This window comes from Mesoplodon densirostris, chromosome 16, assembly GCF_025265405.1.
Source record: "Mesoplodon densirostris isolate mMesDen1 chromosome 16, mMesDen1 primary haplotype, whole genome shotgun sequence".
NCBI classification, from domain to species: Eukaryota; Metazoa; Chordata; class Mammalia; order Artiodactyla; family Ziphiidae; genus Mesoplodon; species Mesoplodon densirostris.
The window spans coordinates 15,891,746-15,904,807 of NC_082676.1; the positions used below are offsets into that span (position 1 = coordinate 15,891,746).

The 13,062-nt window shown below is 43.7% G+C and overlaps 1 protein-coding gene across 2 annotated transcripts in view; it reads right to left on the reverse strand.

Annotated features, from left to right (window-relative positions):
• Window positions 1-9,477, reverse strand: part of STK4 (serine/threonine kinase 4) — a 97,409-nt gene extending 87,932 nt beyond the window's left edge. For both annotated transcript variants that reach the window (XM_060120447.1, XM_060120448.1), the window contains exons 1-2: window positions 9,386-9,477; window positions 3,523-3,603 (exon numbers count right to left, since the gene is read on the reverse strand). In XM_060120447.1, coding sequence (XP_059976430.1) covers window positions 3,523-3,603; window positions 9,386-9,420 — 116 coding nt within the window. In that variant the 5' untranslated portion in view covers window positions 9,421-9,477. The remainder of the gene's footprint in view (window positions 1-3,522; window positions 3,604-9,385) is intronic.
• Window positions 9,478-13,062: the final 3,585 nt, after the last annotated feature.

Genomic DNA, 13,062 nt, shown 5'->3' on the forward strand with positions numbered 1-13,062 from the left:
ATTTCCTTGTATGGGTTTCCTTTTATTTTGAATGATTCTTCTCTACACAGTGCTCACTGTCATGAGTGTTTCATGATGTCAGGATGGTTTCATGGTTCCCCTAGCTCAGTCATCTAGGCTGTACAATTTAAACCAGGCCTTGCACTAGGATTTAGGGTTTTCCCCCCTCAAGATACCATACCTGAATACAGTCCAGGCCCAGTTCCTATAGTCAGACCAGTCCCTCTGCTTTTTCCCCAGGCCACAGGCAAATGATACCACAACTTCATACAGGAAGCCCATCTACAATCTCCTGACAAGGACAAGGCATGCTTTATTCTCCTCTTACTACGACAGCTATCTTTTCTATCCCTGGTCTATAGCTGGCTATGTATCCTTATATTAAAAAAATTTTTTCATTTATTATTCTTATATATTTGAAATGGAGAGGTTCCTATGTGCACTTACTCAGCAGTCTTGACCAGAACACCCTCCACACCTCACTATGCTATCTGGACAGCCAAGAAAACTCCAAGAGCTCATAGGAACAATTAAGATTCATGATTCCACAGATCACTCTTACAGTACAGAGGATTTAGAAGGCTTCAGCAGTCATGCTCCCTTATAGGCAAGTCCCTTAAGACCTAATTCCCTACAACAAAAACTACAGTGATTCAATGAATTTTAACTGGCAGAGAACAAAGATGGTGGGGATGGAAGTGCTTCCCACAAGCTATGCAAGGCAAGGGTCAATGCAGAAACATAGAAATTATACAGTATTTGAGGCCAAATTAACCAGGCATAAGTCTTAATACCACTCACTAGCTATGAAACCATGGGCAAGATGTTTTAGTTATTATCCTATGATTAAAAACTTAAATGAGTCGATGTGTAAAACTTTAAGTATAAGAGGAAAAAAAAAAGGCACTAGGCTCTAATTCAAAACACTTTCCAAGTGCTGTCCATCCATCCTGGTCTGGAGCTTTGGCTCTGCTCTGCCACGGATCCACATGGTTTCCTCAAAATGCAGAATAGCTGCAGCCTTGGGAATCTGATACAATCTTTTAGCCAGAGCTCATTTCACAAGGCCCATGTCAGTGAGAGTTCACAATCCATTCATTTTCCAGAACTATTTAGGGATGGCATGGCCATTTGTGTTTAGGAAGGAAGCACAGTTTGGGTTTTCCTTTGGGATTTTGCTCATTAAATGAAGCTTGTTCAGGCTCATTCAGTCGGGATGACAGAAATCCAAGCACTTGTGGTATCATTTAAAAAAACAATATGATGATAACATGGGAAGATCTGAAGCTTTAATTGTTTTCTCTCTGGTGATGTCTTTACAGGGAAATTTCCAAGGTCCTTAATGAAGACATCCATATATCTAAAACATAATTTAAAATAATCATAATTAGCTTAGTTTCTCCTTATTTTACATTCCTGATCACTCTCTGTCTACAGTATTCTTTTGACATTCCTCAAAACCAAACAACCCAAACAGAGCTCCCTTCAAAAACACCTAAATATACTTTAAGACTTAAGACTTAACTTTGATTTGTCATGATAAGATCTGAAAAAATGCTTCAATTGATATATTTAAAAATAAAATAATAATAGTTGCCATTTAACGAGGTCTTATTAGGTGACAAGCACAGTACTAAGTACTTGAGTCCCATCTCATGAAACACTCAACATAACCCTATGAGGGAGATACAAATTCCCCACTTTATAGTTGAGGTTTGCGAAGCTTCAAAATATTCAGCAATTTGCTCAAGCTCACTTGTTTATGATGACTAATAAACAGTAGAGCAAGTTTTAACCCAGATATGTCTGACTTCAGAGTCTATGTTCTTACAACTGTACTATACTTTCATTAAAAATGAAAGAAACAAGTTAGTTACATACATATCAACTATGCCTACCACTCTTGATCTTATTCTAAGTATAACCTGTGAACATGGTTAGATTAAGGGCTTTTGACTCACTGCCTTGAGGAAATACCAAGGATATCAAGTTAGAGCCGAAAACGGCAGGCAAGAGACACAGAAGGACTGGGTTTTTCCCCCCACATACCTTAACAATGCCAAGTCAACTTGTGGTTTCAGATTCATCGTGTACTTGTCTTTTAGCAGCGCAGCTGGTGTCATCTTTTACTTCCCTTCTCTGCTTGATTTCTTGCTTGATTCCAAAGAGCATTTTTCCAACTTACAAAAAGATGATGACTAATGTTTTTCACAGGGAGGTAATCCATGAAAACCTATTCCATGTAATCCAGGATTGGGTTTAACATTGCATATCTATATTAGGCATAAATAACACTAAACTCCAAAATAATCTAATGGTATATAAAAGCTGATTTTAAAGAACAGACATTAATTTGACATTTTTATAAGTTAACATTTCAGGTCTTCTCTTGAACCAGAAGTACTCCCAAGAGATTTTACAAAATTACACAAACACACACCCACACGTTTATTTGCTTATATATGCATAAACGACCTCTGAAGAACACATAAAAAACTGCTATACTGGTTGCTTCTGGGTGGCTGAGAGATAGAGACAGGAGGCAAATTTTTTTCATTGTAACACTTTTACACTTTTAAAATTGTGAATCATGTGACTTGATTACCTATTCAAAAATGAACAACAAAAACTTAAGAAAGGGTGTCTCTAATATTTTAATGTCTTGGTCCTTAAGAAAAAGAAATAAACATACAAAGATTAAAAGTATCAATATATGTAAAAGTATAAAAACTTATGCTATAACGTTTATTGTATCAGGAAAGCCAATGACGGCCACTATCTATTACTAAATATCATTTCACCAGTATTTAATAAATTCATTCACAATCTGTGTTTCAAGAAGTCCTCTGGCTCCCAATCTGTAATTCTGGATCTCTTAGGAAAGATGTAAAGGTAGTGACAGTCCTTGACTTATTTACTGTATTTCCCAAAGCTGCATTAACTATTGATAAAATGCTGAATTCCTTTTTTTTTTTTTTTTTTTTTTTTGCTGCTCCGCGTGGCATGCAGGATCTTAGTTCCCTGACCAGGGATGGAACTCGTGCCCCCTGCAGTGGAAGTGTGGAGCCTTAACCACTGGACCGCCAGGGAAGTCCCTTCAGTGTTTTTTTCGTGAAACAAGTTATTGCATATCTCTCAGAAGCTATGAACAGAAAATTACAATATGTCTGATTAATAAAAAAATTTTAAATGAAGTAAAAACTAATTACTGTTATCTGTTAAATAGATAAAATCATGCAAACCACAGATTTTACAAGAGAGAAAACAATAGATGACCATGGTGTTGAAAAGACCAGGAATCACTAAATCTGTCTATAGAATTAATTGGGGGAAGAGGGAAAGGACATTTCAAGCATTAAATTTATCTCCTACACTACCCAGAGCAGTGGTGATATGCAACATTCCCCTTTCTTTTCCTTAGTTTTCCAAATTATTGCCACAAGAAAGGTTCACATCCTTCTGGTGTTGGGGCAGGAAAAAGACTGGGACCTACTAGTCCACCTACATTTTCTGTGTACTCACCCTTCTCCAAGTTTCTCTAAGACATCGAACACTTCTTCTGGTTGTTTAGTTAAACTATCTTCATCTAACTTTTTCAGCTGCCTGTGGAGGAAGAAATTTAAACATAAAATACATTTTACTTGCTAGCAACTAGAATACAAAATGCATTATTTATTTTACAATTAGCATCTTAGGGATTTCTTTACAAAGTCTTCACTGGTAAATGACAATAAAGGCAAGCTAAGAGACCTTTAAGGGAAGCTGAAGGGCTGGTCTATGGACATGTTACACATGTCCTTGGCCACCCTGATCAGCAGAATCAGGACCAGAGGGTGAAGAGCTACCAAGAGGCTGACTTCAGTTCCACAGGAGTAAGAATTTTCTAACAATAAAAGTTGTTATGAAATGGTTTAGACTGCCTTAAGAAGTCCCTAGATTCCCATCACTGGAGCATCTAAACAGAAAATGAGTCCTCACGTGGCTGAAACGTTATAGAGTGGATATAAGCATTAGCTATAACCTTCAGAATCCATTTAAATCTTGAGATTCCACAAATTAAGATGGCATAACTCTCTGTTCAGAAAAGATGTTTAATGCAAGCTTCGCTATGAACTGAAACATGGTCTTAGACTAGAGGCCAAGGAAGACACAGAAGAGTCTTGCTCTCCATTAGCAAGACTTTGGTACTTCTGTCAAAACACGTGGATTCTGTAGGTATCACAGAAACAGAAAGTGGAGAGTATACACTCAGACGTGACCAAAAGTAAAAAATTACCAGGCAGCTGGGAGTTTCAAATAGTCTCACCAAGACTCTCTGATGGGCAGTTGTATACCTGACTATTTCCCGAAATCAAAGATAGGTGCTGCTCACGACTTCCAGATAATTGGGATTTTTCTGACTATGACAAACATGGGAGGTTATAAATTAAGAGCAGCGTTTTAAAAAAAAAAACTCTGAGACCTCTGAAAATTATTAACAGGCTTAAAGGAGGAGTTTGCTAAGGACTATTTGCGTGTGTGGGTTCTACACAATGGTTTCCTGAAACTACAAAGGACAACAAAGAAAGGAGAGCTCAGGAAATGGTGAAATATGGAAGTAGTTCACTGAAAATTTCTTTGAAAAGAAAAATGTTTAAACTAGCTGGACAATACCAATTTTTACAAGAAAAGACTTGAACAAAAAAAATACACATACACATAAATGTGTACCTTCCTAAAGTGGCAAAACCATGAAAGAAGCCAAAAAAGAGGAAAAAAAAAAAAAACCCACACACCTGAACACATCAAGTGTATCCACCAATAAACGCTGATCTCAAAAAGACAATCTTAACAGGATTTTATAAATGTCAAAGACTAGAGAAATGGAGAACTGCTCCAAGTCAGTAACTGCCATAACTTGAAAATTAACAAACACGACCACACCAACCTTTGAAAATCAAAAGGTCCTAAGAATTAAATTCCAATGACATCACAAAAACTCCCAGTTTCAAAACAAGAAGGACTGAAGTGAAATTCCTCTTCAATGTCAGAAGTGAAATTTCTATGAACTCAGAAATTAGAATGAACATCTCATAACCCGGGGGAGGGGGGATGAAGCATTGAATTTATAACTGTTTGAACAATGGACAATACCTCATTTCTCAAGTATAATTACAGTTTTATAAACAGTTCATATAAAGGAAGATCAAATGTGTTCCTTTGAAGTGGTGACTTCGTGGTTTACAAAAAGCAAAACTCACTATTTCAACTATTACAGAGAACACAGCATAACAAAGGAAACGGCCACTGCCATGACAGACAGCTGCAGGCCTCTGATAATACCGTGACAAACTTTATATGAGTGCTCAGATACTTCTTTAAAACAATCTAAGTGGGGTTTTTGTTTGGTTTTGGTCCAGTCTTAAGGGATCTTTTTATCTCTGGTGCCTGAACCCAGAGGTGGTCAATAAGAACAAATGTTCTTTAAATTATTAAATCATATATTAAATCATTAAATGGATTAATGAATGCAATGATGAGAATCATAAACCCTTCTCAGCAATCCTTGTGAGGTTTCAAAACTAAAAAGAATTTCACCCTGAAAAAGTATTACTGTGTTATCGACAAATAAGATTTCTATGGAAAATCTTTTGATAAGGGACTCAATGCTATTTTTTACATGAGTCTTCATGGAAGAAGCACTATAACCAAACAGCCCAACTCTGATGATTCAGCCTTCTCAGCTGTACTTCCCCAGGTCCTAGGTAGTTTCACTGCTTGCTCATAACTCAACAGGCCTGGCCAACACAGCCTCCATGGATCCAACACAGGGGGATGCTCCGCTCCTAAGTCAGATGGCCACGTGGACGGCCAGCATCCCAGAAATGTACTCTATGCATTCCACCACACTATTTGTATCTAATGGCAACTCACTTTTTAAAATCATAAACTCCTACATAAACCGTCAACTTTAATCTATCATCATTCACTTAATCACACACACAAATGTCAAACTCAAGAACACAAAGAGCACTTCCTGCATTGGGACTGCTTTCCCTTCTTGGAAACACATGCCATCTGAGTCTCTGAAAAGACACCTGTATCTTTCCAAACACAAATAAGGGTGTTTATGAAGTAGTTACTCATCGGTTTGGCTAATTCCCGAATTTCTTTCTCCCACCTTAGAACTCTTGTAAGGTCCATTTTATTTATATATACCTATCCCTCTTTCCACACAGAAGTTGTTATGGGTTACAACAAATATATAAGATAAATGGATGAAATTTTTAATGAAAATAAAATTAATGTGTTTCCCTCTCCCAACCCCCTCAAATTCATGTTAAAGTCCTAACACCCAGTACCTCAGAATGTGACTGTATTTAGAGATAGGGCCTTTAAAGAGGTAATTAAGGTAAAAATGAGGTCATATGGGTGGGCCCTAATCCAACATGACTGGTGTCCTCGTAAAATGAGATAAGGACACAGACAGTTACAGAGGGAAGACCACGTGAAGAGAAGCCTCAACAGAAAACAACGCTGCTGCTGATGGCCTGATCTCAGACTTCTAGCCTCCAGAACTGTGAGGAAATAAATTTCTGTTAAGTCGCCCAGTCTGTGAAACTGACACAGCAGGCCTAACAAACTGATACAAATGATAATAAAGTTAATTGGCTGCAAGTCGGGCAGTTCACTAGCTATGGTGAGCAGGAAAGCACCAGTCATTCAAGTACTCAGCCCTCCTGGACAATTTTTTTTGAAATACTGACCAGCAAGTGTTTACTAATACTCCACTTATTTAATCTCAGTGACCTTGAAGATGGTTGAGAATCACACTGTAAGGATAGAAAAGCTTGGAGCAACCTTATAGGTGTTACAGAGTACTTGCCCTCTTCATGAGAGGAGTTGTACTCCTGTATGTTGATTAAAAATTATACGTAATTTGAAAAAGAAAAAAAAAAGAATTCAGCCCTGCAATGCTTTTCTCTTGTACATTCAATAAAATTTTTAAAATCCAAAAGGCCCAGGAAATGAGTGTGTCAAAAACCAAAAAGGTTTACTCTTTTGCCCAAGATTATACAGCACAAGGCAAAAGCAGTAACAAAACGCAGATTCCTAATTCTCTTTTCAATTAAACCAGGGTCTCAGGGAAAGAACGAACACGTTTCAGAAGGATTTATAACCAGTGTCCATTTATAATTGGATCTATGCTGCTACGGCATATATCTGCTAACATACACAAGGCCCTGTGAAACAGGGATACTTCCAGAAAGGCATCAGCCAAGAGCATGGACTCTGGACCAGACTGCTTGGATTAAAATCCCAGCTCTGGGGCTTCCCTCGTGGCGCAGTGGTTAAGAATCTGCCTGCCAATGCAGGGGACACGGGTTCGAGCCCTGGTCTGGGAAGATCCCAGATGCCACGGAGCAACTAAGCCCATGTGCCACAACTACTGAGCCTGCGCTCTAGAGCCTGTGTGCCACAACTACTGAAGCCCGCGCGCCTAGAGCCCGTGCTCCACAACAAGAGAAGCTACCGCAACGAGAAGCCACGCACCGCAACAAAGAGTAGCCCCCGCTCTCCGCAACGAAAGAAAGCCAGTGTGCAGCAACAAAGACCCAACTCAGCCAAAAATTAACTAATTAATTAATTAATTTAAAAAGAAATCTCAGCTCTGTCACTTAGTAACTGTGGGACTTTTGGCTGATCACTAACCTCTCTGTGGGACTTTTGGCTGATCACTAACCTCTCTGTAGAATAGAGATACAGGTGATGGGATTGTTGTGAGAGTCAAATGAGTCAACGATAAGTTGAACCATATGAAACTTCTATTTTTATAGATCAAAAATGGTCAGGGCTTCCCTGGTGGCGCAGTGGTTGGGAGTCCGCCTGCCGATGCAGGGGACGCGGGTTCGTGTCCCGGTCCGGGAAGATCCCACATGCCGCGGAGCGGCTGGGCCCGTGAGCCATGGCCACTGAGCCTACGCATCCGGAGCCTGTGCTCCACAACGGGAGAGGCCACAGCAGTGAGAGGCCCGCGTACCGCAAAAAAAAAAAAAAAAAAAATGGTCAAATATCAGCAAATTCATATGGTTCAACAAGAGACATGGAAAGCACTGAGAATAGTGTCGGGCACCCAGTAAGTGCTAGATGAGTGCAATAATGATTTTATTTCAGACTCAGCACACTACAGTAGGGTGAGCTGAGTCCATCCCAACCAGCTATTTGCCTTCTGCAGTGTTTGTGCCCTTCAAACAAAGCCAAGGGCGCAGCCCAGGCTGTCGATCCCTTCCCTTCACCTCTCCACTGCCCCGAATTCCCACACACTGAACACTTCCTACTTTAGAGCTCATTCTGCTGCAGGAAGTCAGAGGTCTCTGTGAAACTGAAGCGAACTGTACTGGCACCTCAGTCTCTACTCTCGATTTTTCTCCAGATGTGGCAACGTGAGAGAAGACCCTGGTGCCCACAGAGCAAATCACTGATACAACTGCAACCAACTCAGGGGATTAGACTTTTCAGGATCAGCCACCCCCCAGATCTTGACTTAAAACAATTTCCAGGGAGCAAGAGGATTTAGAGCTGATATAAAACAACACAGACCTGAAAAGGGCACAGTCTGGCCACGTCCAGTGACCCAGACCTACAGCAAAGAAGTCAACATACAGGACTGTGTCTCAACTCTTCTGGACCTCAATTTGCCCGTCCTGAAAATGGTCTCTTATTTCCCTCTCTACCGCCCAGTGTTGGGTATGAGGAAAATTTGGAGGACCCTGGATATCAGGGATGAAAGGTGCCATCACCTAGAGTGGGGACACTACCAAAATAATCTTCTTGCATGCTGTCCTCCACGAAGCCTCCCTTGCCAGACCGTCCACCTGCCTTGGCATATCTTCAGCCACAGGCGCAAAGCTTTTCCCCTCAGCAGATCCTCTCCACTGCACCTCTCGGGTGGGGCTCCCTCCCTTAGAAGGTCTGCCCAGCTCTCCTCTCTGCTTGTTCCCGACCCATTCCTTAGCCAGACCCCTCGTAGGTTCTCATCTGGCTTCAGCATGCTCCCTACCTCAGTGAGTCCCTTCTAGGACAGTCCTCACCCAGTGGCCCCCGCCCTCAGCAGGTGCTCTCCCTAACTTGTCTCCACGTTCCTCAGCAGCTGCTCCCCCCACCTGTCCCCCCACTTCCGCCAGTATGTCCCCCCCAGCAAGCGATCTCTCTAACCAGCCCCACGTTTATCCCCCTCGGCCGGACCCCCACCAGCCAGAGGTCCCTCATTCAGCAGGTGCCCCATCAGCCGGATCGCCCCGCAGGTCCGTCCCCTCCGGGGGCTCGCACACCAGTGTCTCCCCTCCGCCAGTTCCCGCCTTTCCCTCTCCCCCCACCCCCTTCCTCTTGGCCAGCAGCCCCTCACCGGCGCGGCGGGTTCCTAAGCTGCACCGTCTCCATGGCGCTGCCGGCAGCCGCCCAAACCCGCTCACTGCTCCATCCTCCCCCGGGACCTCCTGGATCCCGCCCCGCAGACCCTCCCACACTTCCGCTTTCCGCCCCTACCGGAAGCTGCGCGCGGGGCGGGAGCGGGGCGGGAGCGGGGCGGGGCCGCGAGGTCCGGGCGTGGATCATGTGGTGTGGACCCGAGTCACGTGGAGCGCCGAGCCTCGGACCCGGAACTGCGGAGCATTGGAGCCTCCTCCCGGGGGAGTCCTCCTCAATCAAGTTCGGGACGGCGTCCTTGTCTCTTGCGACACTGTTCACCCAAGACACTCGGTCTCGAGACCAAGAACCCATCTGTGCCTCGGGCCCGGTCCCTCATTTCTCAGACGGAGATACTGAGGCTTCTTGCGAAGCACCGGCTTGATAAGAACTGTGGATTCTTAACCAGCCAAGTCCTACGCGGGAGGTATTTGTGGTTTCCTACCGTTCCTTCCTGGTTGAATTTTTGTTCCAGGTGGAGGCTGGAACGTGCATAACCTCTCATTGGATGTCACAGAGCATCAGCCTGCAAATTGCCGCATCCTTTTAAGAGCCTTACCTTTCAGTCAGTTTGAGGACATAAAAAGAGCTAATGTTTATTAAGCTCTTACCATGTACTTGCTTTCATATATTATCTCATTTAATCCTTATATCAAGCCTGTAACGTTATCTCCAATCTTATCTATTAATTATTTGACACTGCTTATCACATTTGCGGTACTCTACTCATTTAATTAACTCATTTAATATTCTTAAACCCTGTAAGTTAGGTAATATTATTATTCTCGTAAGGCCAGAGAGGTGAAGCTCCCATAGCTAAAAGTATAGGTTTGGGGATTTAAATCCAGATGGATCTGATTCCAGAGCCTGCACCACCAAACTGGACAACCACTTGGACCCTCTGGTTGGGCATGAGAGACAGAGCTTCCTCTCCACTCAGAGATCCAGTTACAGCTGTGGAAGTTCATAAATCCTCAGTTGCCACCACCATCAGCAAGTGTTTAAGAAAGTGGAAGATTCCACCTAATTTACTCATAGAGAAAGTTACCCAAAGCAGCCTCTCACTGTTTTTAATTGTCCTGCTTTTCTCAAAGATATGCCATCTACAAAACCTAACACCTAAGCAACCACCTTTCAGGGTCACCCCATATGTTAAAAGCAGAGTAATGGAGCCATTCTCCTGACAGGAGGAAAACATTTACTGAGAATCTACTATGTGCCAGGCACAATTCTAAGCTACCACTTAAGCCTCGAAAAACCCTATGAAGTAAGAATTATACCCATAATTCCTCTGCTTCATGGTGTCAGTCAGCGGCAGTCAGCATTTGGATGAATCCCTGTCCAAAATGGCTCACTCACATGGCTGACAAATTGGTGTTGGTGTTGGCTGGGAGCCCACTTGGTGATCGGGGATGGGGGGGCCAACTCCATTTTTCTTGAGCCTCCTCACAGAGTAAAGGCTGGGTTCTAAAGTATATTTCTGGAAAGAGCCAGGAGGAAGCTGTAATGCCTTTCAATGGCATAGCTTTGGAAGGTACATAATGTCATTTCCCCTGTTGAAGGGGCCCCCAAAGACCCACCCAGTTTCAAGGAGAGTGGACATATGATTCCATCTCTTTTTTTTTTTTTTTTTTTTTTTTTTTCTTTTTGCGGTATGCGGGCCTCTCACTGTTGTGGCCTCTCCCGTTGCGGAGCACAGGCTCCGGACGCGCAGGCCCAGCGGCCATGGCTCACAGGCCCAGCCGCTCCGCGGCATATGGGATCCTCCCAGACCGGGGCACGAACCCGCATCCCCTGCATCGGCAGGCGGACTCTCAACCACTGCGCCACCAGGGAGGCCCAATTCCATCTCTTGATAGGGGAGTGGCAAGGTTTTGGAGGAGCATGGAGAACTGGAAATACTGTTTCAGCCATTTGGGGAAAATACAACTTGCCTCAGGTATACTTGTCTGGTATACCACTTAGAATATATTCAGCCTCAAGCAACTGAAAAAGAAAGAACAATCTAAATGGTGGTTTAAGGCACAGTGGCATTTGTTGGGCTGCACCCCACAGGCCTACAAGGCCTGTGCTTGCCTAGCTTCAAGACTGAAGAAAGAACCTGGAATCAGCAACAGAGACATCAATGGTTTGATGGATGGGGGAGCTTACACGCCTGAAGCAAGGTCCTGGAGTGACACCCCACTGTGTGCAGCTCACAGCAGGCAGGACATAGTGGCAGTCTTTGCTGGGGGGTGGGGGGGATTACCAGTTATAGGGGAATTGATGTCAGATGGGCTCATTAGTTACTAGGGAAACAAGCAGAGGGGCATGCCCCTCACGACCCCTTTGATAAGCCATGATTAGCTGGGGCCTAGGACAAGTACGGAGGAAGGTCAGTCATGTGAGTAGGGTGTAGGTGCAGCAGGCCCTGGTCCGGCAGGGGATGTACAGAGAGCAAGAGAACAGCCATCTTGAGTGGCCTGGCCATACAGCATAGCTTGTTTATAACTAGGAAGTCCAGAAGTCAGCAGTTCTAGGGTTGATTCAGGGGCACAAGCACATCGATTTTATCTTTCCTCTCTGGCCTGATTCAGCATGTTGGCTTTTCATACTTGTGCTTATTGACTCACAATTGCAAAATGGCTGCCACACCTCCAGGTACCATGTCCTTAACCCAACAGAAAAAGAGCAAAAAAGGCTGTTTTGACGTCCTGTGTCTCTATCTTATCAGGGAAGGAAAACTTTCCCATAAGCACCCAGCACACATCCTCCTATCTCCTCACTCGATCAGGGTCACATGCTCACCCCTTGCCCAATCACTGGCAAAAGAATGAGATTATTGTGATTGGTTTACAGAAATCTTGATCCATTTTCTGGGCCAGGAGAATCTCAAGCAAAATTCAGACTGGAAGTAAAAATGGAGGTTGTTAAGTAGATAACCAGTGTGTGTGCGCGCGCGTGCGTGTGTGTGTGTGTGTGTGTGTGTCATCCGGTTTTCCCACCACACTGAGTGTTCCTTCTTTGCTCTTGTATGGGGCCTATGCTGGGCTGAGGGGATTTGGGTGGAACAGCCACCCTACCCTCAGAATATTTAAGGTCTGGTTGGGTTATGAGTTTACACAAATAATTACAGTTGACCCTTGAATAACATGGGTTTGAGCTGCATGGGTCCATGCGGATTTTTTAAAATATATAGGGCTTCCCTGGTGGCGCAGTGGTTAAGAATCCACCTCCCAACGCAGGCGACATGGGTTCGAGCCCTGGTCTGGGAAGATCCCACATGCCACGGAGCAACTAAGCCCGTGCACCACAACTACTGAGCCTGTGCTCTAGAGCCCGCGAGCCACAACTACTGAAGCCCGCGCACCTAGAGCCCATGCTCCACAAGAGAAGCCACCGCAATGAGAAGCCTGCGCACCGCAACGAAGAGTAGCCCCCGCTTGCCACAACTAGAGAAAGGCTGCATGCAGCAATGGAGAACCAGTGCAGCCAAATATATATATATATATACGTATACAGTATTACACAACACAAGGTTGGTTGAATCCAAGGATGCAGAACCTTGGACAAGGAGGGCCAAGTGAAGTTACACATGGATTTTCAATTGTGCAGGAGTTGGTTGTCCCTAACTCCTTC